General features: G+C 37.9%; 1 protein-coding gene across 1 annotated transcript; it reads left to right on the top strand.

The window, feature by feature from the left end:
* Window positions 1–213: 213 nt before the first annotated feature.
* On the top strand, window positions 214–9431 carry LOC134621096 (protein shisa-like-2A). The gene is made up of 3 exons (XM_063467527.1): window positions 214–395; window positions 5806–5942; window positions 9085–9431. The coding sequence occupies exons 1-3, from the start codon at window positions 214–216 to the stop codon at window positions 9270–9272; spliced, it is 507 nt and encodes a 168-aa protein (XP_063323597.1). The 3' UTR covers window positions 9273–9431.
* Window positions 9432–13985: the final 4554 nt, after the last annotated feature.

The following is a 13985-nucleotide window of genomic DNA, read 5'->3' as shown; positions in this document are numbered from 1 at the left end:
AGTTAAAGATATCGGGGATTGGATTATACGAATGTACTGTGTACCATGACGACAGGGTGGGGGAGATAGAGAGGGAGTGGGAGTGCGGTGCAGCTCCTGGATCACACTGTTTGACGGTGATGAGAAGTTGCGGCAGTGGGAAATGGACGGAATGAGACCGGGTTTTAATCACCGCGCATCTGGCTCTCCGAGTGCGCGCAGTTTACGTCTGACATGAGTTCGGACTGCGAAAGTTACTACACCGAAGAAAACGTGCTCGTGGAGAACTTCACGTGTCCGAAAGCGGACGGTGACACCACGGCACTTTACTGCTGCGGGTTCAGTGACTTGAAGTACTGCTGCGCTGACCCCAACAGCTTTTTCCCTTACGAATATGGATACATGTGGTGGTTGAGGTAAGAGCATATAAACTCTTAAATCACTGATGAGTGTTTCATAGAATTTTCAGATTTATAGATGGTACATGACATTGATGTAAATCAACATGTATCAGCCAATCTCCAGAGCGCAGTGAGAGCAGGAAGCATGCGATGCCAGTTTTCTGGCATCTCTTGGATTAAACAGCACCGCAGAGAGAAATATAAGGTAAACGCGTGCATGGGTTGAAAAGCGCAGAATCATTTAGTGTTCCTATTAGTGCTTTGTATTTAAGAGCCAACTTGTTGATGACATTTTACGTCTCGTGTCTGTTTAACTCCAATCATGGTAATTGGCTATTATAATGACAGACTATAGACTAGAGGGAGTTTTGAGACAGAGAACACGGGTAACCTTTAGAACAATTTAATAGCGCAGAGATGAATTTCAATGAATCTGAAGTTTTAACTGCAACATGGTGCAGAGCAAATTATGGAGGTGTACCATAAACAAGCAAGCAAATGATGGAAGATAAATGAATGACTTGTGCGCTCTTACGCATGCACGCGCATACTGTAAGAATCATGTAAAGTAAATGAACTGAAATCAGAACCACGGAAATAAAAATATAAGAAAAAAAATATAAGTGTAAATGTTCAAATCTGATGTAACTTCTGAAACAGTAAATGAGAACTGTTGAGTTTGTTTGCTTGCTTGTTTGTTTGTTTTTTGTGCTCAGGGGCCCCTCTATGCTTGATGTTCTGTTCAGTGCTTCCACTGCCCAGAATGTGGATAAACCAAAATTTGCCCCCTAGGGTTATTATACATAATTGGATCATTTCTGCAATTTGTGTTATGACTCATAAGCCACAACATAAAATGGATGCTGACCCTGGAGGAAAACAGGGGCTTTGTGTCAACTGCAAGTTAAAACCACGAGAGCATGACTGGCATGGCATGGTGGCCATATTAAGTTGCCATAGGCAATTCAAGTTGTGGACAATTGTCAGTTAAGCCCAAGCCCCACCTAGACACTCTTGCAATGCCAGTATGGGATGTAGAGTGTTCTCAAAATTAATGTAGCATATTTCATAGCACATTATTTTTCTATTTCCTTTTTTTAAATATTTGACAGTAAAATATTACATTATCCTCCATTGTTCAACAGCGGGGAGATTCACATACCTAAACCTTGGGAAAGAACATCATCAAAAGAGAGTGCAACATCACCTATTCCTGCTCAAAAATCTCAGTAGCTGTGTATGTGTAAAATATATCCTTGCTTTCATGTCTGTGAGAGTTAAGGTCAGTGAAACTAGCCAACAGTGGACACCATATGGCCACCCTGCATCATTATATGTCATTATATGTAATAAGAATTTCAGTGAAACACTGGTGCTTTAACACTTTTAAGCCACAGAGTATGCATTCATATCATCATGCAGGAAACCGAGAGCATGACTCGCATACTCTGCTGCTCATATCTGAATCATTCTACCAACTCAAAAATCTAATGTTTTGGACATCTTGTTCCTTCCTTTGAGAATGTAGTAAATGTGCTTGTAGTCTTTAGTGTGGGGGAGAGAACAGAGAATAATAATCAGGCTTCTATTCTGTGATTATTATTTTTTTACTTCAAGTACATTCTATACTCTGGATTCTCAGACAGTAAAGTAAAATTTTAATTAGGAAAGATCTCACATTCTGCCTGCATATATACTGCATATATACATATACTGGCATTTTCTTGATGCTGCAATTAATTATGTAATGTGTTAATTAACTATAAATGTTCTCCATAAACAGTGTTTCCAACTGAGAGGCACCTTTTCAGGTTTCGAGGGGCGCATCCAAAGATGTTTTTAAAGACATGATTCAGTTGAAAAAGAAAAGTTTTGAGAAGAGGTGTCAAATGTAAGGCCTGGGGGCCAGAAAAAGCCTGGCCAAGATGCCCGCTGGACATCTTTGGAAAACGTGAAGGAGGGCATACATTTTTAACAATATTTTCATAAATTTTACAGCTTGTTCTGCTGACAAACACCTCCCATTTATACACACCCATTCATACTACAGTATAAAGTAATAGATAAACAATTAACAAAAAACAATAGACACACATCGTTTACAGTGTATTCAAATTGAAACAAATAAATAAATAAAATTTATAAATATGTACATAAATAAATTGCTTCAATACCTACCAGAACCTTTTCTCTACACATTAATTTCAGTTGATGCCCAAAGAGTTGCACAGACAGATTAATTTTATCAACCACAACAGTATTTCTTTATCATGAAGAAAAAATGTATGATAAAGAAATGCTGTTGACACTGCACTTCTGTTGACTTCTTTTTCTTAAAGTGCAGTTAAACCTCCGTACACCGAGAGAAAGGGGAGTTTCCCTTTGATCTTAAGTCCAGCCCACGTAAGATCAAAGTGAGCTGTATGTGGGCCACAGTGCAAAATGAGTTTGACATCCTTGCTTTAGAGCCAGCTCTTTTTTGCTTTTTTAAATTATTATTTCTATTTGACTCTGCATCAAAACCGGGTTTAACATGTGGATTTTGCATCAATACATTTTACATTAACATGGAAATACATCTCCCAAATATTAAATAAAATGTCACGGACACCTTCCAGTGGTGATTTGCTGCTAGAGCCTGGTGAGTGGGCAACATGTGCAATCCCACACATTTTGTGAGTTCCTGCTACACGATTAACTAACATAAATAAAAACAAACTTAAAGGGGACATATGATGCTAATTTTATACTCCACATTTTCATTCTTGCACTCTTGGGTTTGATGCTGCCTTTCCGTTCGACGTCTGTCTGCAATGAGCCATTTTAGCTCCTCCCGCCTTTAAGGCCAATCTTATTCTGAATGACTGCTACTAATAAACAGACAGTTTGGACAAAAGGTGGGTGAGGCTTCTATGGATCGGCAGAGGTAAACATTAGAATCTTTCAATTAATTATTTAATGCTCATTGACATGCTCTGCAGGGGTGGGGGCGGGGGGTAAGCCACGGAAGGTCATTGCTGAAAAGGCTAGCTGTTTGTAGAGTGCTGTATTGAAACACATTAATGGAACGTTGGTAGGAAAATGTACAAAAGCAACAGGAAAGACCACAACCTTGAGAATTGTCAAGAAAAATCTATTCAAGAATTTGGGCAGGCTGATTACATTTGGAAATCCTATGGAATCCTAGAGTCTGGAGGAAAAGGCACTGAATTTAAGCTGTTTGAAGTCCAGTGTGACATTTCCAGCCATTGCTGACCATGTTATTACTGTGCTTGTGCATGGCCAGCCAAGTAGCAGGACCTGAACCCTTTCGATTCTCTGTGGGGTATTGTTAAAAGGAAGATGAAAAACACCTGACTCATAAATGTAGACGAGCTGAAGGCTGGTACCTTATCAATTTAACCTGAGGTTCAGTAACGCCTCAGAACTGCCACGAGTAATTTGTGATAAAAAAGCCCAAGCATAAAATGAATATACATTTCTGATGTTGGACATTTTGGCAAGGAAAATGTTTTTTGGATTGATCTTAAGCAATTATTCTAATAATTTAAGACAATTTTTATTTCTGATTTTCATGAGCTAAAAAGTCATATTTTGCATCAAAATCAATGCCTCATGGCAGTTTTTACTGAAAAAACTTTAATTGTGAGGTCCAGACCTCAGCAACCTCATAACTGATTTGAACCATGGTACTGATAGTAACAGTGCTGTGAGGTTAAGTTTGAGATTCAGAATCACTGCTTTATAGCATACATAAGCAGAGGCTACATGTATTCTGAATGAATAAATTTTATTGCATTTGCTGTTTCTCAGAATTAGTCCTTTTTTCACAGTGCTCGTGTCTCATAATAGGTTTAGATTCGTTAAATAAGTCCTTAAAAGAATGCATTAAGAAGAAGGCCAAAAAATAAAGGAAAAAAAGAAAATCACTCCATTCACTAAGAAAAACATCCTGTACTACTGGAAGTAGAGTACAAAGAGAAAAGACAAAAGGGACAACATTGATTTACTTAAGGATTGAAAAAAATTATGGGATATGTCAGTAGTGTAAGAGTTATGAACCATAGCGTTGAAGCCAAATGATTCATTCACGCTACCTGAAGTCCACTGGAGTGCAAGGTAAGAAGTCTAAAAATGTAAAACTCAGGGTCTTAGACCCTCAATCATGACATGGGGAGGCTATTATTAGTTTTTCTATTCAGGTATGTTTCTACTGCATTGGCAGTTGTTTGGGACAATCGTCATGCTGAAAAAATAAGCCATTACCAGTTAGATGCTTTCCAGATATCTTGATGCATGCTCAATCATCCAGGTAAATAAATCCCAAAAGTTGATTCTGTTCATCTGGACGTAGTGTTTTCAATGGGAGAATCGTTTCGTCACTCATCCAAGTGACTTCTTTGGTCTCAGCTGACTGCAGGTTTCCCCAATCTTATAAACAGTCCAAACTGTACTGTTGAAAACGTTACATTCAGATGAACAGAATCAACCTTATGCTTTCCAGATAGTTTTGTATTGTGGATTTAAATCTAACAATTCTTTTCTGTATTCACAATTTCATACATTTTTAAAACAATTTGCAAATATTCAAAACTGCCAAATTCTGAGCCCACATATTAAGTTTGACACTTAACAAAACCGTAGCACACGTAGCATCAGTGCCTAATAATAATGATCTGCTGCCAGGTTGGTATGAGAACTGAATGAGCTGAAAATGTAGTGACACCCTGAGGCTGAGGAGTCTGCAGTGGTCCAAACTCAAATTTCTGACCTTCATGAGACTCCATCCAGGTGCTTAAAGCACAACGCCTGCATCCGTATTTGTGCGAAAGTAAAATAGTGGGTGTTTAAAATGCAGTGAAAAGAAGCAGGGATGATTGTGAAGGTGTACAACAACTGTCTACTTTTCTTTCTTAATTGTCTATCAATAATGCACAATTGGAACAAAGAAGGAAAATATAAAAAAGAACAGACAGTGCTAAATTTCAAGCAGTGACTCTTGATAAGGTGTACACATACCAGACAAGCAGAAATTTCCCCCATCACATTAGCCTCCATATTGATCTCTTAAAGAAATTAATGATTTGTACTTTGTTGTAGGGGAGCTCCTAGTAAATGATCCTTGTCCTCCTCTACATCTCAGCTTACTCAGTGTGCCAAGCGACATTTGTTTAGGAGTTTGTATTTTATATTCTGTTTAACTTTCCTCACATATGAGCACAATGGCAAAATTTGTAACCAGGACCGGCAAACAAAATAAGCAGTCTGGTAGTTTGTGTGAACTGGGTAGCCATGGATGAGCCAAAATTGACAGCCTGATTTTGTCCATCCTGTACATTTCTAGCCATCAGCAATATTGTTACCTCTCTGAGCTACAGTAACCAGGAAGTGTTTTTCTGGTGTGTCTTCGTTCTGTGTCTTCTAGTCTCGGAGCCCTCATGGGTCTCTCAATAGCAGCTGTGGTTCTTCTCGCCTTCATCATCACTCTGTGTGTCCTCTGCTATCTGTTCATCACCACCAAACCCAGAGGTCTGGACAGTGGACTGCCGCTGCGAGCACCAGGTACAGAGTGAAACTTTCTGCTAACATATCAATAAAATACACCGAGTTAAGTAGAACTGGGCCTCTGACAAAGTCAGAGCCAAAGGTGCTGAAATACATCAATGATAGTTATTAATATCTTCTCTATTTATTATTAAAATAATGCTCATTTCTTGCCTTGCCTTGGTTTATGGCCAGTCTTTTTGTTTTATTATAGACATTATTAATCTACTTGATGAGCAAAAAAAAACCCCAAAAGACTTCCAATGAACATATTCATAAGCACAAAAGTTATTACTACACAACCAATGAGACATGCTTTGCTTTGGATCATTTCTTGATCTGGAAACAAACCATTTTGCTATATTTCTTAATTACTGAAGCAATAAACTGTAGAATGCATCAGCCACAGAGTGTGGGTGGATGTTACAGTTGAATTTTCAAAAGTTTTATCTCAAATTTGTGCACTGAAATATGTCCTAATGTGTGACGGGAAAGCACAACTACTGTTATTAAATTCCATAGCTGTCAACATCGGTTGACCTCTACAGTGTGCTACTCCAAAGAAGTATTTAACACGGCATTTAGGAATGCTAAAAGGACCTGATATGATTTCCTTCTAAAAAACTGGAAAACCTTCTTTGACAAGACAACAGAACTTTGTTGCTGAGTGAAGAGGCAGCCTTGTACTAGATAAAAATGTTTGCAGAACTGTGGTGTTTTCATTTCTGTTGCATTAAATTTGGTGGAGCTGTGTTTGAAATGTTTTAGAGCAGGTGTTTTGTAACCGCTGCCATGTTTTCTCTCTCCAATTCAGTTTTGATTTGGCTCAAGTTTGTGTTTGGGCAATTAGAGGTTTTCTGTCTGGCTTTCTTTCCAAGTGATTTTAAGTGTCAGTAAAACAGTTTCCATGTTGTGTCTCACAATTGTGGAGCTGTGACTGGACGACTCTGGGAGGGTTTGGGTGGATATTTTGAAAGATAAGTCAGCGCTTCTTTTTTTTCATTCATGTGGGCTGTTTGAGAAATGGCCACAAGTCCCAGTATAATAACAGAAACAGCCTGGTACTGGTACAGTTTGTCATCACCTTTTTATTTGTGGGAGCAAACTTGTATGGAAAGTGGAAGTTGATGCAGTGACTACAGCTCTGCAGCTCTAGATTGCTTTTAAGTCTCACTGTGCACATTGTTTTGATTTTATGACTCACAGCTTTACCATGGTCACTCTCACTGCTGTCTTCAGCTATTTTTTTGGAGCGCTTGTGCTGTCCTTAAGAGAGGTTCTGGTAAATCCATTTTTATTATGTATGCAGGACCAGAAAACAGACAGTTAATTAATAATGACCTACATATTTATCCCACTATTTATTAGACATAAAAACAAACTGAAAATAGAGTGAATAATAGACTTTATCGCCAAGACAGAAGTTAAGTCAAGTTATTTTTTTCTTCTGTTCACATGCTTTATTAGACTTGCATGTTTTTGTGATGACTCCAACTCATGTAGCTGGTGTTGTTATTGTAAAATATTTGTTCAGCTTAAAGCCTTCCCTTCATATTCAGGAAATATGCAAAAAATCTTCTGACCAAACAGTATATTGAAAAAAAAAATTAAAAATCTGTTACTATTGAACTCACCATGCCCTCAGTGGTTTGGCAAAGTAAAACCAACAACTGTTGCTATGCACAGCTACTCATTTAAGGAGGTTGAACATATGCAGAACACTCGTTGGCTGCCTTTCTGTCTTTTTCTGTGTTCCAGTTCATTTCAAACCATCTCAGTTTAGTTTAGGTTGAGTCAGTGTGTAGGATAGCTCACATATTGTATTGGCATCACTCTGCTTCCAAGTTTGGAGACATGTTAATCAGTGTCTGCTGAGAAATAAAATATGCTTCTTAAACCAGATATCCATAATCACATGAATCACACTCCTCCATGCTTCAGGGTGGAAAATACACATGCAGGTATCAGGTTTTCACTAATCTAATATCTCTTTTCTGTCTTCCTTGGTCTTAGCACTTCTTTTCTACTTCTTGATGGTTTTGCATCTGTGCTTTTAGTTTCCTGAAATTTTCCAGATTAACTAATGTGCATGTGTTTAATGTGCAAGCACTAATGGACTGTTTTTGTTTAAAATGTGTCACACTTTTTCTTAAAAAACGTTTCCTATGTGTTATTTCATGGTTTTTAATGTCTTTTGTTTTGTTCTACTCAAAATGAGTTGATATGTTCATCGTTGTTTCAACCCTGTTGTTGATTTGGCAGGTCTAAGATGTTTAGTTTTAACTTTTTGTGCGCATTATAGCAGTCCCTTTGAAGATTTAGTTGTGTGCATGCTCAGATATTAAAGCTACCTGTCTCCAATCATATTTAAGGTCAGAAACTGAATCTGAACAAAGAACAATGGGGATGGAGTTCTGAATTTAAGAAAGAGACATATTGTCATTCTAATAATTTGCTCCACCGGGTGAACAAAGCTTTAATTCCACAAGCAGACGCGAAGTGCACAAAGTGTGTAACCCCTGTCTCCTGTGCTGTTCGGCTTTGCCCATGCATATAAATTATTAAATATCTTTAATGTTGTTTTCACTCAAGTTGCCTCATTAGATTTCTGTACACGTCTTCACGAGCATCTACAACCTGCTCTTTCATTCACCCCACTGTGGGGTTTGTTGCACCTGTTAGACACTGCTGTCATTATAATTGGTCGATGGAGTTTGGGGACATCATGTAATTCCAATCTTCCACTTGAATGGAGGTCCAGTCTGCCAGAGTAATTGACAGCACTGGTGTGGGTGTGCAGGGCATTCAAAAAGTATATCAGAAACTCTGTCTGTCCACTCACTTTACACAGGTGGCATTGCAGTCAGAAAAAGAAATATTTGCATTTATAGTGATATCTGTAGAGGCCGTATAGCCTAACTCAGTCGCAAAGCTCAATTTAAGGCTTAACGTCTCAAAGAAGATTAACACTAAGGGGTGAGATGGGGGATTAAGATGTTTCCAATACTCTCTGGTAATTTATCATTAGCCAAGGTTGAAGTCCACAATTTATTTCTTTTTTTAAGTCATGTGAAAACAGTTCTCTTTCTTTATTATCTCTTTCTAAGTGGGACCATAAGCCTTATCTTTTCTTCTCTTTTCTGTGAACTTTTTCTTCCAGGTTCTACATCTAGCCCACAAGCACCAGGGCCCAGTAACAGCAGTGTCCCACCTGGTCCCCAAGGCCTCAGGAAACATTTCCTGAGAGGCAGGCTGGACTGTGACAACCAACCCCCGGACCCTGACCGCCTTTTCCAACGTTGTTTCATGGCTACGGTTACGTCTGTCAAAGTGGAGGGTCCTGCTTAGCCAGAGTTATTTCTTGGTGTTTCTTGGCCACCTACCTGTCACCACTGCACTATAGTTTTCTGCATTATAACAATCCAGGCTAAGCTGAAGTTTGATCTCCACATAATTACATTTTGTCATGTTTGATTCAACAGAACACAAACATTTCTGTTTGAGCCCTGAGACAAATTAGGCCTGTTTTAGAAAAAGAACAAACTGAAAAGGTTTCAGCTGATTCAAAATGTAACCAAAGATGCAAATGTGATTTCGATGGCGTAACCTTTTGCATGTATTACTTTTAGTTTGGAGAGTCACAACTATTATTTGTTGCACTGAAACCCAGAAGTTATTTTGTTCCATTTAATCAACAGAGACAGCAAAACCTCTGATTGAAAATCATTATTTTGCTGCCTGTCCCAAAAGGCGTTATAGTCTGCTTGAAGGAATACAACTAAACAGTACAATTATAGGCTGCTACTTTATGGATAGTTGAATATTTATATGCTGGCAAATCACCAGCAGTGGGTATTCAAAAGAATATATTTACTGAAAAATGTTGGTTGCACATTATTTAAAATCCACAGTTTGAAATGGCTTTAGATGGATGAGCTTACTTCTTACATTTCTTTAAATGATAAGTAACCCCAACATGGACCTTGAGGGGAGAAAAAACAAAAAACTCATTGACTCATTTAAATCACGGGGGGTTTGGGGTGGGGGGTGAGGGGCGCACTGAGTTTGCCCACATGCTGTGTGTTTGATTTATTTGAGCCATTTCTTCTCATTTAACACGGTGGCTCTGAACTCAGTGAGCACAGTGTGAAGAGACATCCAATAAAGAGAGGGCTTGAACTCTGAGTTAAAATGAACCCAAAGTATCTTTTTACACATTTTAGACATTTTTTAATTTGAAGTTCTTTTAAGCATGGGATAGATAGTATTAGATAGTATAGAAGTAGTTTTTGTCTTTCACACATGGGTTACTTTTATGCCAATTTCTCTCATGGAACATTGACATATAACACTCATGACCCCGGCTATGAGAGCTAAAGTATATGTGCAATTCTTGCCATATGTTCAAAAAACCTGTTGCACTTTTGTCAGTCAGCATTGTGTTTGTTTACTGTAGTGAAGCGTAGCCATTACAACCACCACACTTGTTTTCCCCAGCATTGTCAGTAAAGAATGGCCGGGTGCGTATATGTTTGTACAGTGCAGCAGCAATAGCTGCTCCTGCCACTCCCAGTCAGGCTTTCATAAAGACAGAGCTCTTTCAAAGACAAAAATATCATTTTTATTGCAAATGAGAAATTCCGTTTTTTGTTTGGCCTTTTTCTCCTTTTTTGTTGAATGATAGTGGACCAAGTTTATTTAAAAATAGGATAAGACAAAGCTAAGTAATAAGAAGTCCTAAATAAATGATAAAATAATGGCGACAAGAGAAAGAACCAAAGCGAGATGACAATGACTGAAGGAAACATACAGACTAAATGCACAAAAAGGAAAGTGACAATAAGACACAGGTGAAGTGAATCAAGACAGTTGAAAGAGACGCAAATAATTTGCACAAAGAAACAAATTACAGACAAAGAGAACTGCGGGACAACAAAGCAAGATGTTGTAACAAAAACCAACAACCATGACAGATTAACATTTGTGATTTTAAAGTCTAAAAAACTCCAAGATCGATCACCAGTATCAGGTCAAATGTTCACTCTGGGTGGTACATTGGTTTGTTTTGTATGCATATATTTAGTGCTATTTAACAAGCCAAACTAAAACGGTTGGTGATCATTATTCTTTCTTAGCAACTACACTTTAGCGTTGTCATTGTGAGCATGTTACAGTAGTATTAGCACCTGTCTCACAACAATGCTGTGCCTTAAATTCAGGCTCACAGAGCTCTTAGCATGGCTGCAGTCTCTTACTTTGTGTTGTATGAGAAACTATAGCCATCCATGCAGACCTGAAATACTGGAGTATAAAGTAGGCACCATGCATGTGGTTGATACTGGCACTCCAGCTCAAATGGCAGCAGTTTGTCTCTGGCAGCTGCCACTGCAGAGCAGAGCAGAGCAAGGGTGTGTTAAAACTGCATTTAAAGCAGTCCAACTGTACATTGTGCTTTGTTCAGCAACCACCAAATGAAAAGAAAGCTACGGATTTTTCTTTTTTTCTTATGTGACTTTTTTGTTTGTTGTTTTTATTTGTTTTCAATCCAAAACACTTGAATTATGTGATTTGACTTTGTAATTTCACAGTGTTTTTGAGTCAGCTGTAGGAATGAAAACTAGGTCTAGCGCTTTAATCCATCAGTGTTGTTGTGCTTTGCTGAGTGTGAAAAGAATCTGGAGGAATTTCAAACCCAATTGTAAATCTCACGTTCACATTATGGAACAGTTTGTGTTTACTTTGCAAAGAAAGAAAGAAAGAAAGAAAGAAAGAAAGAAAGAAAGAAAGAAAAATAAATCAGCTTTATGTTGTAGTTGTGGATTTTCATGTTAATGCAACTGCTCCGTTTATTTAAATAATAGATGTCGGGCTTATTAATGACCTCATTACGATAAATCGTTCTTATTGTTGAAATGTACTTACAGAAAAATGTTTGGCAGCTCAAGTGCCTATTACTGATAAATAAGTTATTAAAGATTATGAAGCTATATGTGTGTGTTTGTGTGTGTGTGTGTGTGTATTGTTTGTTGCTTTTATTACATAGCTTTGAACTTACTACACTTTTTTTCAACATACTTTTTTTCAATGCTCATCGTGAATATTTTATAGTTTGAAGCACCGGAGCTGCTGTTGGAGTTTCACTGGTAATTTACTCCCTATTATTGGATGTTTTTATGAGTCATTCATATCAAACCACATGTCAGAAGAGAACCGCACTCTTTACATTTGCAACAGCACCATCAAGACTCCAAATCCAAATGTCTTTCCAGCAAACTCTTGGTCCTCTGCAATCCAAGCGCATATTTTAATAGTAGTTCATGGTTTTAAGTTATACCTAAATGTATGTGTATGAATATGAAATTTGTGCAAAACAGTTCAAATGTAGCAACAAATGTTTTTATTTTTAAAGCCTTCAGACTTGAGCCTCTTCATCCAGGCTTCATTGCAAAAGTCATACTACCATCTTCATCCTCTCTGTGTCTTACAAATACAGCAGGTAGAAGAATCACAACAATTTGGGCTCATTAGTCCATTTTCACTGGTGCAGTGTTCACCTCATGGTGTTCCTGTTATTTTTTTTATTTATTTTGCCTGATTGCCACAGTCTATTCCAGACAATTAATGTTGATGTGTCTGCTACTTATCTGCTTATCAACTCTTACCTGGGGTAAATTTAATTGGTGATTTCTGAGGCTGGTAACTGAAATGAATTTATCCTCTTATCTACAGCAAAACGGAAAAAGGGGGAAATTCAGATCTTTCTTTCCTGTGGTGATCCTCATGAGAGCCAGTTCTATCACACTGTTTGATGATTTTTGGAACTACTTTTAAAGAAGCTTTCTTGAAATGGTTCAGACTTACTTACCTTTATGTCTGATAGTAATCATGGTGCCATGAATTTAGTGGTCTTACAAGACGGGCTATCATTTAGGCTAAACGAGGCACTTTTTCACGACCCACAGCATCAATACATAAACATCTTATAGTTAAAATTCATTCTTGTAGGTTAGTCAAATAAGTGAAATTGAACAGATGGTGAGCTGATCTGAGAGACTGGGACGGGTAGTAAAGAGCAGCAGCTCAAAGTAGTCAAAGCAAAAACTCAGTGAGCAGGTGTTAAAAATCTTTTGAGTGATGCCTTACTTAATGGTAATTTTTAGTTATAGTTTTTAGTTATATGTTTTAATATAAGGCATTGCACAGCAGCTCGGTTTCATGCTTGTGCTTTGATCTTTTGGAGGCTTCCAGACAGTATGTGATGTTTAGCGGGGATGAAGGTTCAACACTGTCAGAAGTGTGCAGTGTAGTTTCACTAGTGGAATGAAGAGTGTTATTTTTAATTTCATATTTCATTCCTAGTAGCTGATGAATGTGGAAGGTGATGCAGCCAAAGAACTGCAGTGAATTTCTTTTAAGATCACAATAATTAAAAGATGTTTCATTTTGAGGCTGTTTAAAAACACTCAGAAAATGAAGTAATTTATTTTGGGTACAGCAGTTTGTCACTGACGCAATACCCTCTAAGGTACTGCTGCTGTACACTTGACAGGTAGTGCTCATTTGTACTCTTGTAATTTGAAGCTACCTTACTGAGACCAGTCTGAAGCCTAGTTGGTTTGGAACAGCACTTAGTATGTCAGATCCTTCACTCAAATACATAATTAGCACCAAATGTAGGGAGAGGAAGTAGGTGGCAGATCTGAAATGAGTCACAGTGTACTCTTGTTCCTGAGGTTTACTCCTGCAGGAAGCGCTAGTTTGATCATTTACGCAGACTGCAAAACTACCAAGGGAAAAAGTTTCATATTCAAATTCATCTTCAATCTTATTTAAGTAATAGCATTAACCTGAAGTTTACTTAAGATTTCATAAAAATGATCTTTCTGCTTATTTCTAGAACAGTGTAAAATTTCAGTCTGACGGGGAATTCAAATTCAATCCATCACTGGTTTCATTGTTTCGAAACACATGAGCCAATCATAGTGAATGATGACAACAAAATCTCAAGAAGTTGAAAGAGGCCTCTCCACGAAATTATATCCGTCTTGGCAGTGTACAGAG

Source organism: Pelmatolapia mariae, linkage group LG23 (assembly GCF_036321145.2).
Source record: "Pelmatolapia mariae isolate MD_Pm_ZW linkage group LG23, Pm_UMD_F_2, whole genome shotgun sequence".
NCBI classification, from domain to species: Eukaryota; Metazoa; Chordata; class Actinopteri; order Cichliformes; family Cichlidae; genus Pelmatolapia; species Pelmatolapia mariae.
The sequence above is the reverse complement of the archived record's forward strand: the minus strand, read 5'-3'. Positions and strand labels throughout refer to the sequence as shown.